Source organism: Triturus cristatus, chromosome 3_1 (genome assembly GCF_964204655.1).
Source record: "Triturus cristatus chromosome 3_1, aTriCri1.1, whole genome shotgun sequence".
NCBI classification, from domain to species: Eukaryota; Metazoa; Chordata; class Amphibia; order Caudata; family Salamandridae; genus Triturus; species Triturus cristatus.
In genome coordinates this window covers 715,418,517-715,435,075 of record NC_140583.1, presented here as the reverse complement: position 1 = coordinate 715,435,075, position 16,559 = coordinate 715,418,517, and the positions used below count along the sequence as shown (strand labels likewise).

The following is a 16,559-nucleotide window of genomic DNA, read 5'->3' as shown; positions in this document are numbered from 1 at the left end:
TTGGATTTCTGCTCCGAGGCCTTAGGAGGTGGTTTGGAGTCCTTTGGCTTGGCAATGGAGGTGGAAATCTTTTTCGGTTCCGAGGGCTTTGGCTTCGGATTCGACGGTTTGTCTTCCGGCGTCGAGGTGGTCGGTGTTGACTTTTTTGGGAGTAGGTTGCTCTCCCGTCTTCGGTGCCGAAGGCACCTGCGGGACACCGATGTGCGTTTTTTTTTCGGTCCCCAGCTACCGGAAGGCTTGCCCTTTATCTTTGGAGCCCGGCCCGGTGGGCGGGGATTCTGAAGCTTGTTTTCGGTCGCGACTGGGGCCTGCAGGCAAAGTCTTGACCAGGGCCTTCGTTTTTTCGGGTGGAGTAGGGGCAGTTGTGCCCACTCGTTGACCAGGAGTGATGTGGTCGTCTGAGTAGTCTGCTTGAGACACGATTTCCAAATCCTCTGGGTCTTCAGGGCCTTCGTTGAAGATGTCCACTGGTGCCGGAGCTGCTCTCTGCGCCATGATGCGTCGTCGGGCCCGCCGATCACGGATGTTTTTCTTGGATCGAAAAGAGGCGCAGGCCTGGCAACTGTTCTTGTCGTGGTCGGGCGAGAGACACAGGTTACAGACCTTGTGATGGTCACTGTGTGGGAATTTCGCTCCACACTGTGGGCATTCTTTTAATGAGTCCTTTCCATGAGCTGTAGGCCCAGATGGCGTCGACGATCGGAATCGAGTAGTTGAGATGCGCGTCGAAGATCACACTATCCAAAAATATACCGTAGATAGCTTGCACGTCTAAATGGTTTGGAAAATAAGGTGTTGAACCGGAGAGAAAAAGCTACATCCGAACCCGATGGCGGAAAAAAAAACAATCTGAGGATGGAGTTGATGCCCATGCGCACTATCGTCCAAGGGAGGAGTCACCTATCGCGTGACTATAAAAGATTTCTTCCAAGACAACAACAAGGTGCAAGCATCCGAGCCCAACACCAGATGTAGATCTATGCACAATGTACGATCTGCAGCTCATTTGCCTCGAACAAATATTTTCACATCCTTTCTCAAAGGGGAAGGGGTTCCCGAAGTAGGTGGTAAACTGCAAGTGTTTGCAACCAAAATTGCAGTCAGAAAACAATCGTACATTGAAGTGCGAGTCGCTATTAGGAAGGGATGCCCCTTCCAAATAGCGAGTCTCAAACCCTATTTTGACAGTCGGTAATAGCTTAACGACTCACAAAATAGGATTTGTAAATGGGGCAGAATTCTTGTTTGCGACCGCAAAAATGGTCATTCATCTGGCCCACATTTCAGAAATGATCCTAATAAATGGTGGCTGTGCTGTCAAGTTGCCCCATATCATGTTTAACACTTTCAAGCCAGTCTGAGCTTTTTAGCCAGCAGCCACTGCATCATCAAAAATAAATTAGAAAAAAGCAAGACATGCTACGGTTTTAGTACTTGAAGGGCCACTAACAAGAAATCAAATCCCTGCTCCCCAGCCCTACCACGTGGATGGTTAAGGGGAAGACAGTCATGCATGTCATAACACATATATTAGGTTATTTCCACAAGTCAGATAAGTATTGACTAGGTAAACATGAGAATTACTGAGGTTATAAGCACATGGAAATGGAGTGTGGCATTTCCATTCTTAGATATATAGAGTGTTTTGAATACTTGCCAGCACATGACAAGCAAATACACAAGTTGTTGGACTCACAGTAACTGGCTCAGAAAGGTTCCTAATAAACTTAAAGGGATATTGGCACTTGCAAATTTATTTTTTATACATGCTGAGATGATCATTAAAAATGAAGAGACCACTATTGGAAACACTTGTTGTGGTCATTTGAATCAATTATACTATACTTAAAACATTATACAATTAAGGATACAGTTGTGTTATCTGGTTCATCTTTGGAATAGAATCTATTGCACCTTCTTCCTCACAGTACAAACATTTTTGTCATGAGACCTCCTCTGCTATCCAATTGAATTTCGAGGTGCTTACCTTCCTGGCAGTCATTGTGACAGAACACAACGGGCGATGAGGTGGCTGCCAGCAGAGATCTGAAAAACATGAAGAAATTGGTAATTTTTTTAGGAAAGAGTGAAAGTCATGTCATTATTTGAATAATTCATTTGGAAGTCCGTTTTTGATGTTCATGTAAATTTTGTAATTGGGTATAAAAGTTTTTTTTAAAAATGGTGACGCACTGACGTTGACAAAGGCCGTGAAGGCCGAAACGCGTTTGTCAGCATGATGGTTTGGGCAGAATAAAGATTTGAAAATGAACTTCGGAGTGCTCTGCATACTTTGCTAATGTGGAGTGTTGCTAGGAGGATATATATATATATATATACACACATATATACATACATACATATTTATATATATATATTTTTTTTTAAAGCTGCTAATCGCTTTCACTCCATTCTCCAGCAAAGCAGACGCGGACCACAAGGTTGGTGCTTTTAAGATGATTTAATGTCGGCCATAACACATTTTAGTCCAGTCGGAACTTGATCACATGATAACCCTGCTACGTTCTCACGATCTTTTTAAAGTGCAATACGTTAACTTTGATTGGTGGTGGTTCATAGACCTAAAAGACCCGTTTTGTATGGAGGTTTAGGCACATGAAGTAGTAGTATAAATACCAATAAGGTTTAGCACAAGTAGTGATACATTAACAATGTTAAAATCATTGTTAAAAACAGTGCAATAAATATGTCATAAATTAAACAGACAGATGAATATATAAATATATAAATGTTCATTATGATAAAAGTTTATCAAAATAGTATTTTTTCCACTAAAATATAACACTGATAAATCCATTAATTATTTTTTATATTCGAGAAAAATAATGACCCACTGTTGTATCGCATTGTTTCAGTGCTAAAAGATACTTACTAAAATGTGCCTGCCGAATGAGAACTTTTTTTTTTGCCTAAATGCATCCATTTTGGATTTTTCCATAGATTAAATTCACCCGCTAATCGGTCCACAAATTATTCTTTATTTAAAGTGCTTGTGCTTTTAATTTTGTGATTTTTTTTCTCTCCTTCGGTTACCCCCATAACATTGTATGTGTAGTGATGCTAAAAACCTAGGTCTGTGCTCACGTGCAATTGATTTAAACACCCATGATAGTCAATGGCTAAGGTTGGAAAGCAGCCTCCCTTGATAATGGCCGACCGTGGCAGACATTTTGTCCCAATTCATCATATGATTATTTCTACTCCAAATGAGAATTTCTAAAATCATGACCAGTCGAATGTTCAGTTAAAGTGCATAAAGTTTATATTTAATTGAATACAGTGCAAAACAAAAGGCAAGAGTGTTCACTGAAAATCCCATTACAAATAAGTATAGAGATCCTCTGTTTTATTTAGCCCCCCTGGGATTTTACTGTCTAGATTTAAGATATATCTGGTCTCCAGTTTTCTAAGTCGTCCTTCCCTATCACCTCCCCTTTTAGAGTTGGGTATGAAATCGATGACATAATACGAGAAGTCTTTTAAATCGTTTACATGCACCTCTCGAAAATGTCTGGCGACCGAGTATGTCGGATCACAATTCTTTATAGCTCTAATGTGTTGCAGGATTCTTTTATTCACTAGGAGTTTGGTACTCCCTACGTATTTGAGCTTGCAGGAGCACTCTAGAATGTAATTAGCATATTCAGTTTTACAGTGAAGAGGTTTTGTGATAATTTACTCTTCACTGAAAGCTGTGGAATAAGTTTTTTTTATTAATGCCATACTGGCAAGCTTTACAGTTCCTGCACTTGGTGAACCCATTCGGTTGAGCCCACCACTTGGAAGTTTTAATAGTTTCTGGACTACTGGAGACCAGATTACTATGCATAGAGGAGGCCCTCCTATAGGCGATACTTGGTTTGGGAAGCAAGTCAAATCCTATCACTGGGTCATTTTTTACAGCAGGCCAGTTGCGATGCACAATTTGACTGTTTTCTCTTGGGCACTAAACGCTATAATTAGTCTTAATTCATTGGGATTTTGGTTCGGACTAATGGTTGTAATCTTGTTTCTATTAGTAGTTAGAAGCTGTTCTCGATCTAACTTCTGGGTTTTGTGGATAGCTGCCTCTATAGTTATACTTGACTACATCCGCGATACAAATCTTTTCTTACTGGCCTGCTGGGCTTTAACCAGATCGGAGGAATTGCTGCAGATTCTCTTTAGGTGCAACATTTCTCCGTAGGGGATACTTTGAATTAAGTGTCTAAGATAGAAACTCTAAGAGTGGAGAACTGAGATTCCGGCTGTTTCTTTTCTATATACCCTAGTTTCTAATCTATTTTCTTTAGGGTATATTTCAACGTCCAAAAAATGAATACTAGTGCCACTGATGGTGGATGTGAAGCTTAGGTTAATATTGTTTTTGTTTATATCGGACACAAAATTCATAGCTTCCATTTGTGAGCCCTCCCACACAATCAGACCAGAAGATCCTCGGCCACAGCAGCCTTAGCCGAGCTACATTGGCTCCCTTTGAAGCAGCGAATTGCTTTTAAAGCTCTCTGCCTTGTCTTCAAGGCACTACACGGAACGGGCCCCAGATCCCTACAAAAAATGTTTTCCTGGTACACCCCCACCAGAACTCTCCGATCCACCTCAGCCCGCCTTGTGTTGGTACCCAGATTTAACAAAGTAAGGACCGGGGGAAGATCGTTCAAAGTGGCCGCCGCCAAACTTTGGAACAGTTTGCCGGTCGACATTCGCCAAATTCCAAAACTCCTGCCTTTCAGAAAGCGAATCAAAACCTGGTTCTTCCCCAATTCCGTGCACTGCTAACTCCTTAATTAGCCTCCCGTCTCTTTCCTTCCTAATGGAGTGAGCTTTCAGCGCCAGGATACCCGTCAGGTGACAGTTGCGCTCTACAAGTGTTTTAAATAAAATAAATAAATAAATAATCAATGTATCAATAAAGCATTCTGAAATTTTTGTCCATGTATTGCTTTAGTGTGTCTCCGAAGACCAGCTCCTCCCACCAGACCATGAGCAAACAGGCATAGCTGGGGGAGAAGCTGGCCCCCATAGCCACCCCTTGCTTCTGCTGGTAATGAGTCTTATCAAACATAAATATGTTATTATTCAGACAAAAGTTTATCAAATTCATTAACATCACATTGTGTTGTGGCAAAGTCATTTTGTTCTTCCCTAGGTAATGTTCAATTGCACGTATCCCATTAATTAAAGATTTCTTCATAACGATATAGTATACAAAAAAAAAATAATGTATTCTTACTTATAGAATTCTGTTCCACTATATTTTTGCAGTAGTGATATTTTTGCCAACATATTTATGTCACATGATATTTTGGAATCAATATTTGTTTCAGTCCCCATATTTAAAATGTGACCATTTTGAAAATGTCCCTGGGCGTGTCTATATTCACACTCTGAGAATGTGCATTTTTCCATGAAAAGGATGTTGACCACCCCTCCAACTAACTATCTTTTTTCACTCTAGTAAAAAAAACACAAGCCTTGTTTAAGAATTTCTGTTTTACACTACAAATATAAAAGGTTGGTTCTCAAATGGGTGCTTCGACTTTTGGAAAGTTTCCCATTTTTCACCTGGGCACATTTTGAGAATGTTTCTTTCCATAAAGAGGCTAATATACCACTGTCAATGTGATATTTTAGGTTGAGCCTAGAGTCTGTGCGCTTGCGCTACGAGGTATTTTGTATTCCATGTGTAATGTTTGAACATGCCCACCACACGCACACTGCCTTTCACAGGGATTTTGCTGAAGTTGACATACGTCCGGGTTCCTGAGAACAGAGGATACACTTGTGGTTTGTGTAACAGGAACTCCTCACCAGCTACATCTGTGACTATTGTTTATTTATAGTTATTTGTATAGTGGACACACATTGCTTCTAGTTGCGGCTGAGATAGCTAGAGGAAAGCTAAAGGTGGGGAGATTAGAGGTTAGAACAGAAAGGCTTTCCGTGGTTTTCTGAACGTCAGCTAGTTGTTGAGTTGTGAAGGGTTTTAGGCATGTTGTTTCGCATGTTAAGTCCAGCTACTTAAATGGACTGGTCATTTCCTCGAGATTTGCAGTTTGTTAAAGGAAATACGGAAACGTTGAAGTTGTTGAAAAGGAGTTTCCTGGGAGTATTTAATTTTTTATTTTAAAGAAAAGTGTTCTGTATGTATTTGATGCAGAACTATCGAGACATTTAAACATGAGGCGGAGTGTTTTGAAGGTGACCCACTTGTTATCCTCCAGCCAGTGGAGGCTTCTGCGATGCTGCACAACAGCTTGCAATTTGTCCAGGTCATAGATAAGGCCTGCAGCAGTTTTCTGGGCCTCTTGACATTTGTTAATTTTGTATGCAAGCGTTCCAATAAAGATAGAGTTCTAGTAGTTCAACTAGGATTTTACTAGAGCCCCAACTAGCCAGGGATGGTGGTCTTTGAGTATGAATAGTAAAGTGTTTTTCTTGGGGTGGGGTTGTGAGAACGTGCCATCTTTCTTGCATGGTATGCCCCCACTTTTTGCTGAATGTACCTTGACTGAGTGTACCCTGAACTTCTGCCAATTAGGTGCCCAGGGCCTATGTTCCTTCCCTAAAAACACAAAACCCAAATTGGCAAACCCTGGCCACATGTCAGCCACTGGTAAATGGAACCCTAGGTACCCTGGGCCATGTGACCAGGGAAGGTCTCTAAGGGCTGCAGCACTCATTGTGCCACCCTTAGAGAACACGCGAACACGCACACACACGCGAACACACACACACGCGAACACACACACACACGAACACACACACGCGAACACACACACACACACACCCTTTGCAGGCTGGGTGGAAGACAAAACAGTCGACATGGCACACATCCCTGTGTGCCATGCCCATCACCTACACTGCCATGGCATACATCAGCCACCCCTCTAGCTGGGTGCCCTATGCCAATGGTGTGGGCGCAGGAGCCCTGTGACCCTACAGTACCCAGGTCCATTCCTGGGCACTGTAAGTGCAGTGCTGCCAACTAAGAGTACATGGTGCTGAGAGCTCGTCAAACATGAACTCCACAGCACCATAATATCAACACTGAAGACTGAGAAGTTTGGTATCAAACTTCTCAGCACATTAAACCCACACTGATGTCAGTGTGGACTTTAATGTACCAAGCACCCCAGAGGGTATCTTAGAGATGCCCCCTAAAACCTAACCTACAATCCATGTCTGTTCTGAGGCTGCCTAGGCTGCCACACAGCAGACATGTTGCTGGACCACGGGGGAGGAGAGCCCCTGCTCTCCTGGGCCTGTAACAATGCACATCCTGGGCGAGGTGCTAAATCTCCTCCCCAGGATGGGCAGGGGGAAGCTTTAAAGGCATGCCGCCTCTGTGAGCTTCCCCAGGCCACTGCAACCCTCCACTCTGGCGGGAAGCTTGGCCGGAAACCCTAAATAAGGACAGGAGATGTGCCAGCCTGCCAACCCCACCCCTCAGGTGGGGGAGGCGAGGTGAAGCACATCTCCGGGCTCTCGCCATCTTGAAGATGGGTAGCCCTGCCCTATCAGGACTAGGCTACTCCCACAGGAGAGAGGCAGGATAGGGGGTGTACCCACCCCAGGACAGGGACCCATTGGTCCCTGCCCTTTATCTACCTGTAACGCCGCTAAATCTAGTATTTAGGGGCACCCTGAACCTTCCTTCCCCAGATTCCAGATTCCGAAATCCGAAGAAGAGCTAGAAGAAAGAAGACCTGCCCTGCAGCTGCTAAGAAGAGGAAGACACCAACTGCTTTGGCCCCAGCCCTACCGGCCTGTCGACCCTCGAACCTGCTCCAACCCGGCATCTCTTGTGGCCAGCAACCTCACAAACCCCAGAGGACCTGGGTACCTTTTGACTCGAAGCCCCCTGGGACTCCCATGAGTAGAGGCTCTGCTCAAAATCTACTTCTAATCCCTGGCAGCAGCCCGGAACCGTGAACCCCGCACACTCTGCACCAGCCAAGCCTGGCCTGTGGCGGAGTGAACAAAGAGCACGAGGACGGCCCACGGCGACTGTGACCACGACTCCGGCACCCAAGGACCTCCCTTGACACTCCTGAAGAAGCCTGCAGCCTCAGAACCAGGTGCCCCCCAACCGCGATCAACAGAGGGTAAGATTTCCCGATACCAAAAGGCACCCCTGCACCCCCCTGTGCCCAATCCCGGGGTACCTACCTATCCTCCAACTATCCAACTTACCTCTCGAAGTGGTGGTGGCACCTGAAGATGCTTCGCCCCCGAGCTTGCAGTCTTTATCTAAACCGGAGATTTCCCATTGAAATCAATTGAGCACCCGAAGGCTCAAACGCACCCTGCACCCAGCCGCCCATAATGTATTTTATTGCAGTTTGGCAACCACCGCTTGTTACATATTGCTGATGGTTACATCTAACCGGCATAATGCAGGTATGTGACCACCAATTTGTGCAGATAGAGAAAGAATTAGGGCTTTGGGAAGCGCCTTTTTTAATAAAAATTCAAATTCTTTTTTTCTCTTCCCCACTCCCCTTTGTCACAATCAGTCTGTTCGTGAGAAAGATTAATCCAGCCCTGATGAGTGTGGCAATTGATTTAACCGGCACTCGAAACGAGTCGGCAGACAAAGGATCTCAACTCCTTGGTTAAATATTGCAAATATACCCCCTTGTGTCCCCGATATCTCAGAGGATTTGATGGATTCCAAATATAAGGGTGTTATTTGTTTAATCTATCAATTTGTATGACAACTTTGTATTTCGTATTGTGCATATAATGATTGCTCTTTGTGACTTTGTATTTGGTTGTTTCAATGTTTGATTATTATGAGTTTATTTGTAATTGTATGTCAAAATACATCTCTCACCTTGTTCATTTTCAATGTGTAAGTACTAATGTGGTATTTTGTGTAGTTCATTATGTGTTCTTTTTGTGATCAAAGATATTAATTTTTATTTAAAAAATTTTTAATAAAAGGCAGAAATTACTGCTTAGGTAAACGTATTAATTTTCGTTTATCTTACTTCATATGAATAAGTGTTGAAGTCACCAGAGGTATAGGTAATTTTTTTCTTATGCAGGATCTTGGTGCCCAGCACTGACTCTAAAAAATACTTACAACTGTACTTACCAGTAAACCAATTTTCTCCCATAGGAAATCATTGACTTTTTCTGTGAAAAATCTTCTAAGTGTCAATTTCTGCAATCTTTAAATATTCTTTAAAAATCGTAGAATTTCTGAAGATGTAATTATTTACCTGTTTTGGATAAAGGTCCCAGTACGGAGTCTAGGCACCCAGTACTGGATTACAAAAGTAACGAGAACATACTATACCTGCAACTTGAATTTACTGCCATAGGGAATCATTGACTGTTTTCTATGAAATATGTTGTCAACTTTTAAAATAGCAAAATATTGCCTAAAAATCATCACAGTAATTGAGTCGACTTTCATCACTTGATTCCAAGTACTGACCCAGGACTGAATCTAGGATCCAGTCCTGGAATTCCAAAAGTAATCCTAAAATAATCTGTGGCAAATAACTTGAAACTTCCATTGAACTCAATGCATTATTGTGTTTAAAATAGTGTTGCCTATTGCAACCACTTGTAACTTTCTACAAAAGTCAATCATTCTGAGAAAGTATATTTTAATACCTATTGTTGGTTCTAAAATAAAACAAGCATATTTTTTATATATAAACCATTGGCCTAGAGTTCAGTTATTGAGTGTGTGAGACCATTTGCTGGCTGAGTGTGTGCAACAAATGCTTTACACTGTCCTCTGATACTGCCTTACTGCTCGACCAAGCTACCACTTTAGAGAGTACGGTTATATCTAACTTTAGCCTCTGCCAAACCTCTGGGGACTGTGGACTCTGTACACGCTGTACCTATTTGGGAACAGTATATACAGAGCCACTTTCTCACATTGGTGGATCAGCGGTGGGATACAAACTTGCATTTGTTGGACTACTTGGTTACCATCTGATCACACGACAGAACTCTTAAAATTGCCTTTAGAATTCTGATTGGTCTTTTCCAAATTTACTAAAAGTCTTGCTAGGGCCCTGCTTAAGTCCCATTAGAAGTTTAGAAAAATAAGTCACTATAGTCAGGGTAGAGGATTAGAACGGTCAGGTTAGAATGACTCAAACAAACCCAGCTATTAGTGAAAATAATAACATGGACCTGGTGGAGGAGCTCGACCTCACACCTTACTTGCACTTGTCTTTCAAGGAATTGAGGTCCCTATGCAAACTTAAAAATATACCAATGGGCCTGCATCCAACCAAACTAGGGCTCCAGGAGCTCTTGGCGGCGTATGCTAAGGACCACCCATCTGAACATGGTGATGGCCAGTCCGATGAGGAAGGGGAAGAAGAGGAGGTGGATAATAACCCCCCACACTATTCCTTATGGAGGAGAGGGCACCCATACCCTTCAAACCAAGAATTAGCGTCTGGGGACCTAGAGATCACACAGGTGACTCTGGTACCAGAGAGATCACTGGGGGACCCACCAGTGAAGAGGACAGACTTTTAGAAAGGCTGGCCAAAAGATTAGAGCTAGAGTCCAGGCTCCTGGCTCTAGAAAAAGAAAGAGAGATGGGTTTAGCACCCATCAATAGTGGCAGCAATAATAAAAACAAGGATAGGGAGGAAACTTCTGAACTTAAAATCCCCAAAGGGACTGTCCCTAAATTTGAGGAAGGTGATGATATCACCAAATGGTTCACAGCCTTTGAGAGGGCTTGCGACATCAGAAAAGTAAAGAAACCTCTCTGGGGGGCACTCCTGTGGGAACTGCAGAAACAGGCTTCTGACCCTCTCTGGGCCAGAAGCAGGATCCTATGACCTCATGAAAAAAGCTCTGATTGAGGGATTTGGATTCACTACTGAGGAGTATAGATTTAGATTCAGGGGGCTCACAAAACCCAGACCTAGTCCTGGATTGACTTTGTAGACTTCTCAGAAAAGACACTGGATGGTTGGTTAGCTGGACATGGTGTGCAGGATTTTACTGGATTGTACAATTTATTCATGAAGGAACATATATTAAGTAACTGCACAAATGAAAAGTTGCATCAGCATTTGGAAAGAATTGGGAAAGAAGGCAGACCACTGGGTCAAGACTAGAGTGACAAGGACAACCACTGGGGGTGACCAGAAGAAAGTGGTCACAAAGCCTCCCCAGGGGAAAGGTGGTGTGAATCCCCAAGATAAAAAGTCTGAGTCTTCCAAAGGGCCCCAAAAACCTGTTCAGGTGGGTGGGACCCAAACTACTCCCTATGTGCCCCAAACCTATAGGGGGAAGAACTTTGATCCCTTAAAGGCCTGGTGTAATAACTGTAAGGGGTCAGGACACCTAACTGTAGATAAATCTTGCCCCCACAACAAAGCCCCTAAGGCACCCAGTACAGCTACTCCTGGGGCAGCAAGTATACAGATGGGATCAGAAGTGTACCCTGAGCAAATCTGGGAACATACTGAAGCAAGCCCAGTCTCCCTGGGAGAAGTGGAGTTTGCCACTGTAGCTGTGTGGCCACCCAACTTAAAGAAATATTTACAGTACCCCTGGGTGAATGGAACTAGGGTAGAAGCTCTGAGGGATACAGGTGCAAGTGTCACTATGGTGAAAGACTCACTGGTTTCCCCTGAGCAATATTTGATTGGGAAGTCTTACCCAGTCACCAACGCTGACAGTGTCACCACTAGTCATCCCATGGCCATGGTGACATTAGGGGGGGCTGGGGGGGTTCCTGGCCTGAAACAGGTAGTGGTCTCTCCAAAGTTGCCAGCTGCCTGCCTGAGCTAAAGGCCCATGCAGCCATGCTGGGCATCCCTGAATTGGTGTGTGTGCAAACCAGAGCACAGAGCAAGAGGAAGGGTGAAAAAGTAGGCCTGGAGCCTGAAAATATGGCCCAACCAACCAAGAGAAAAGGTAAGAAGACTGGGGAACCAGCTTCTGTACAGCAAAACATTCAGGACCCCTCTCCACTGGGAGAGGATTTGGACACCCCTGAGGGAACTGAGTCCATGGAGCTTGACCCTTACCAGGTTGAACTCTTGGGCCCAGGGGGACCCTCTAGGGAAGAGCTGTGCCAGGGTCAGCAAGACTGTCCCACTCTTGAAAGCCTGACGCAGCAAGCTGTTTCAGAAGCAAGGGGAGATGTCAGTGGTACCCACAGAGCTTATTGGGAAGAGGGATTACTGTATGCTGAGGCAAGAAACACCACCCCTGTAGCCACCAGGAGGGTGGTAGTGCCACAGAAATACAGGGATTTCCTCCTAACTTTGGCTCATGACATCCCCCTAGCTGGACATCTGGGGCAATCTAAAACTTGGGAAAGGCTAGTGAGTCACTTTTACTGGCCCCAGATGCACCAAGAGGTGAAGGAGTTTGTCAGCTCCTGTGTTACCTGTCAAGCCAGTGGCAAGACAGGTGGCCACCCAAAGGCCCCCCTCATCCCACTACCAGTGGTGGGGGTACCCTTTGAAAGGGTGAGAGTGAACATTGCGGGTCCACGTGACCCTCCCACAGCCTCATGGAACAAATATATTCTAGTAGTAGTGGATCATGCTACTAGGTACCCTGAAGCAATTCCACTTAGGACTACTACAGCTCCTGCAGTAGCCAAGGCCCTCCTGGGTGTCTTCACCAGAGTAGGGTTTCCTAAGGAGGTGGTTTCAGACAGAGGTTCCAACTTCATGTCTGCTTACCTGACACACATGTGGAAGCAGTGTGGAGTGCAGTACAAGTTTACTACACCCTACCACCCACAAACCAATGGCCTTGTTGAGAGATTCAACAAGACAATGAAAGGTATGATCATGAGTCTCCCTGAAAAACTCAAAAGGAGATGGGATGTCCTGTTACCATGCCTGCTTTTCGCTTACAGGGAAGTACCACAGAAGGGAGTAGGTTTCTCACCCTTTGAACTTCAGTTTGGTCATCCTGTAAGGGGACCACTTTGTCTTGTACAAGAGAGCTGGGAGAGGCCTCTTCAAGAGCCCAAACAAGACATAGTGGACTATGTGCTTGGCCTAAGGTCCAGAATGGCTGAGTACATGGAAAAAGCATCCAAAAACCTCGAGGCCAGCCAGGAGCTCCAGAAGCACTGGCATGACCAAAAAGCTGCACTGTTTGAATTTCAACCTGGGCAACAGGTGTGGGTTTTGGAGCCAGTGGCACCAAGGGCCCTCCAAGATAAATGGAGTGGCCCTTACCCTATCCTAGAAAGAAAGAGGGAGGTCACCTGTTTAGTTGATCTGGGCACTAGCAGGACACCCAAAAGGGTTATCTATGTGAACCACCTTAAGCTCTACAATGACAGGGCTGACATCACCATGCTGATGGTGACTGATGAGGAACAGGAAGCAGAGAGTGAACCTCTCCCTGACCTCCTCTCCTACAGCCCACAAGATGGGTCAGTAGATGGTGTGATCTTTTCAGACACCCTCTCTGCCCAACAGCAGACTGACTGCAAGCAAGTCTTGCAACAGTATGCTAGCCTCTTTTCCCTGACCCCTGGTCTGACAAACTGGTGTACCCAGGATGTGGACACTGGTGACAGTACACCTGTCAAGAACAAAATCTATCGACAGTCAGACCAAGTCAAGGAAAGCATCAAAGCTGAGGTCAGCAAGATGCTGGAGTTAGGGGTCATTGAACCCTATGAGAGCCCCTGGGCTAGCCCAGTGGTTCTGGTCCCCAAACCTCATCAACAAGGTGAAAAGAGTGAGATGAGGTTCTGTGTGGACTATAGAGGGCTCTCTGTCACCAAGACAGATGCTCACCCTATTCCAAGAGCAGATGAGCTGATAGATAAATTAGGGGCAGCCCAATTCCTCAGTACCTTTGTCTTAACTGCAGGGTACTGTCAGATTGGCATTGCCCCAGGAGCAAAAGAAAAGACAGCATTCTCCACCCCTGATGGGCATTATCAGTTTACTGTAATGCCCTTTGGGCTAAAGAATGCCCCTGCCACCTTCCAGAGGTTGGTGAACCATGTCCTGGCTTGGCTGGAATCCTTCAGTGCCGCTTATCTTGATGATATTGCTGTCTTTAGCTCCACCTGGCAGGATCACCTGATCCACCTTGGGAAGGTTTTAGAGGCTATGCAAAATGCAGGTCTCACTATCAAGGCAACCAAATGCCAGATAGGGCAGGGCACTGTGATGTACTTGGGCCACCTTGTAGGTGGAGGCCAAGTACAACCCTTACAACCCAAGATCCAGGCCATCATGGACTGGATAACTCCAACAACCCAGAACCAAGTCAGGGCATTCCTTGGCCTAGACTGGGTACTACAGGAGGTTTGTGAAGGGATATGGGTCCATTGTGACCCCCCTCATAGAACTCACCTCCAAGAAGATGCCCACGAAGGTTAACTGGACAGTTAGTTGCCAAAAGGCTTTTGACACCCTGAAAGAAGCAATGTGCTCAGCACCAATTCTAAAAGCTCCAGATTATGCCAAGCAGTTTATAGTGCAAACTGATGCCTCTGAGCCTGGGATAGGAGCGGTCCTATCCAAGGCCAACGATGAAGGCCAAGATCAACCTGTTGCTTTTATAAGCAGGAGGCTACTCACCAGAGAGCAGCATTGGAGTGCCATTGAGAGGGAGGCCCGTGCTGTGGTTTGGTCCCTGAAGAAGTTGAGGCCATACTTGTTTGGTACTCGCTTCCTGGTTCAAACTGACCACAGACCTCTCAGTGGCTAATGCAGATGAAAGGGGAAAATCCGAAAACTACTAAGGTGGTCCATCTCCCTACAAGGAATGGACTTTGAAGTGGAACACAGACCAGGGACTGCCACTGCAGATGGACTTTCCAGGTTCTTCCACTTAGACAATGAAGACTCCATAGGGCAAGGTTAGTCTCATCACCTTTTGTTGGGGTGGGGGGGGGGTGGGGGGGGTGGGGGAGGGGGATGGGGAGGTCTGTGGGTTGTGTGAAAAAGTGCCAACTTTCTTGCATGGTATGCCCCCACTTTTTACTGAATTGCTGAATGTACCTTGACTGAGTGTACCCTGGACTTCTGCCAATTAGGTGCCCAGGGCCTATATTCCTTCCCTAAAAACAAACACAAAAGCCAAATTGGCAAACCCTGGCCACATGTCAGCCCCTGGTAAATGGTACCCTAGGTACCCAGGGCCTGGTGACCAGGGAAGGCCTCTAAGGGCTGCAGCATTCATTGTGCCACCCTTAGAGACCATGTACCCTTACACACACACACACTGCCCTTGCAGACTGGGTGTCTGGGTGCTAGACAAAACAAAGAATCGACATGGCACACATCCCTGTGTGCCATGCCCATCACCTACACTGCCATGGCATACATCAGCCACCCCTCTAACCACAGGAGCAGGAGTCCTGTGCCCCTACAGTACCCAGGTCCATTCCTGGGCACTGTAAGTGCAGTGCTGCCATTTAAGAGTACATGGTGCTGAGAGCTCGTCAAACACGAACTCCACAGCACCATAATGGCAACACTGAAGACTGAGAAGTTTGGTATCGAACTTCTCAGCACATTAAACCCACACTGATGCCAGTGTGGAATTTAATATACCAAGCACCCCAGAGGGCATCTTAGAGATGCCCCCTAAAACCTAACCTACAATCCACGTCTGTTCTGAGGCTGCCACACAGCAGACATGTTGCTGGACCCCTGGGTAGGAGAGCCCCTGCTCTCCTGGGCCTTCAACAATGCACATCCTGGGCGAGGTGCTAAATCTCCTCCCCCAGGATGGGCAGGGGGAAGCTTCAAAGGCATGCCGCCTCTGTGAGCTTCCCCAGGCCACTGCAACCCCCCACTCTGGCGGGAAGCATGGCTGGAAACTCCAAATAAGGACAGGGGATGTGCCGGCCTGCCAACCCAACCCCACAGGTGGGGAAGGCGAGGTGAAGCACATCTCCGGGCTCTCGCCATCTAGAAGATGGGATGCCCTGCCCTATCAGGACTAAGCTACTGCCCCCCTCCCACAGGAGAGAGGCAGGATAGGGGTGTACCCACCCCAGGACAGGGACCCATTGGTCCCTGCCCTTCACCTACCTGTAGTGCCCCTAAATCTAGTATTTAGGGGCATCCTGAACCTTCCTTCCCCAGATTCCGAAGAAGAGCTAGAAGAAAGACCACCTGCCCTGCAGCTGCTAAGAGTAAGACACCAACTGCTTTGGCCCCGGCCCTACCGGCCTGTCGACCCTCGAACCTGCTCCTGCTCCAACCCGGTATCTCTTGTGGCCAGCAACCTCACAAACCCCGGAGGACCTGGCTACCTTTTGACTCGAAGCCCCCTGGGACTCCCATGAGTAGAGGCTCTACTCAAAATCTACTTCTAATCCCTGGCAGCATCCCGGAACCGCAAACCCAGCACACTCTGCACCAGCCAAGCCTGGCCTGTGGCGGAGTGAACAAAGACAACGAGGACGACCCCACGGCGACTGTGACCACGGCACCCAAGGACCTCCCTTGACACTCCTGAAGAAGCCTGCAGCCTCAGAACCAGGTGCCCCCCAACCGCGATCAACAGAGGGTAAGATTTCCCGATACCAAAAGGCACCC

The 16,559-nt window shown here is 46.0% G+C and overlaps 1 protein-coding gene across 1 annotated transcript in view; it reads right to left on the bottom strand.

Moving 5' to 3' along the window:
• The window catches only part of LOC146860837 (choline kinase alpha-like), a 190,468-nt gene that overhangs the window by 100,335 nt on the left and 73,574 nt on the right, over positions 1-16,559 (bottom strand). Inside the window, exon 7 of the mRNA XM_085644801.1 lies at positions 1,988-2,046. Within this exon, the coding sequence (XP_085500927.1) occupies positions 1,988-2,046 (59 nt within the window). The remainder of the gene's footprint in view (positions 1-1,987; positions 2,047-16,559) is intronic.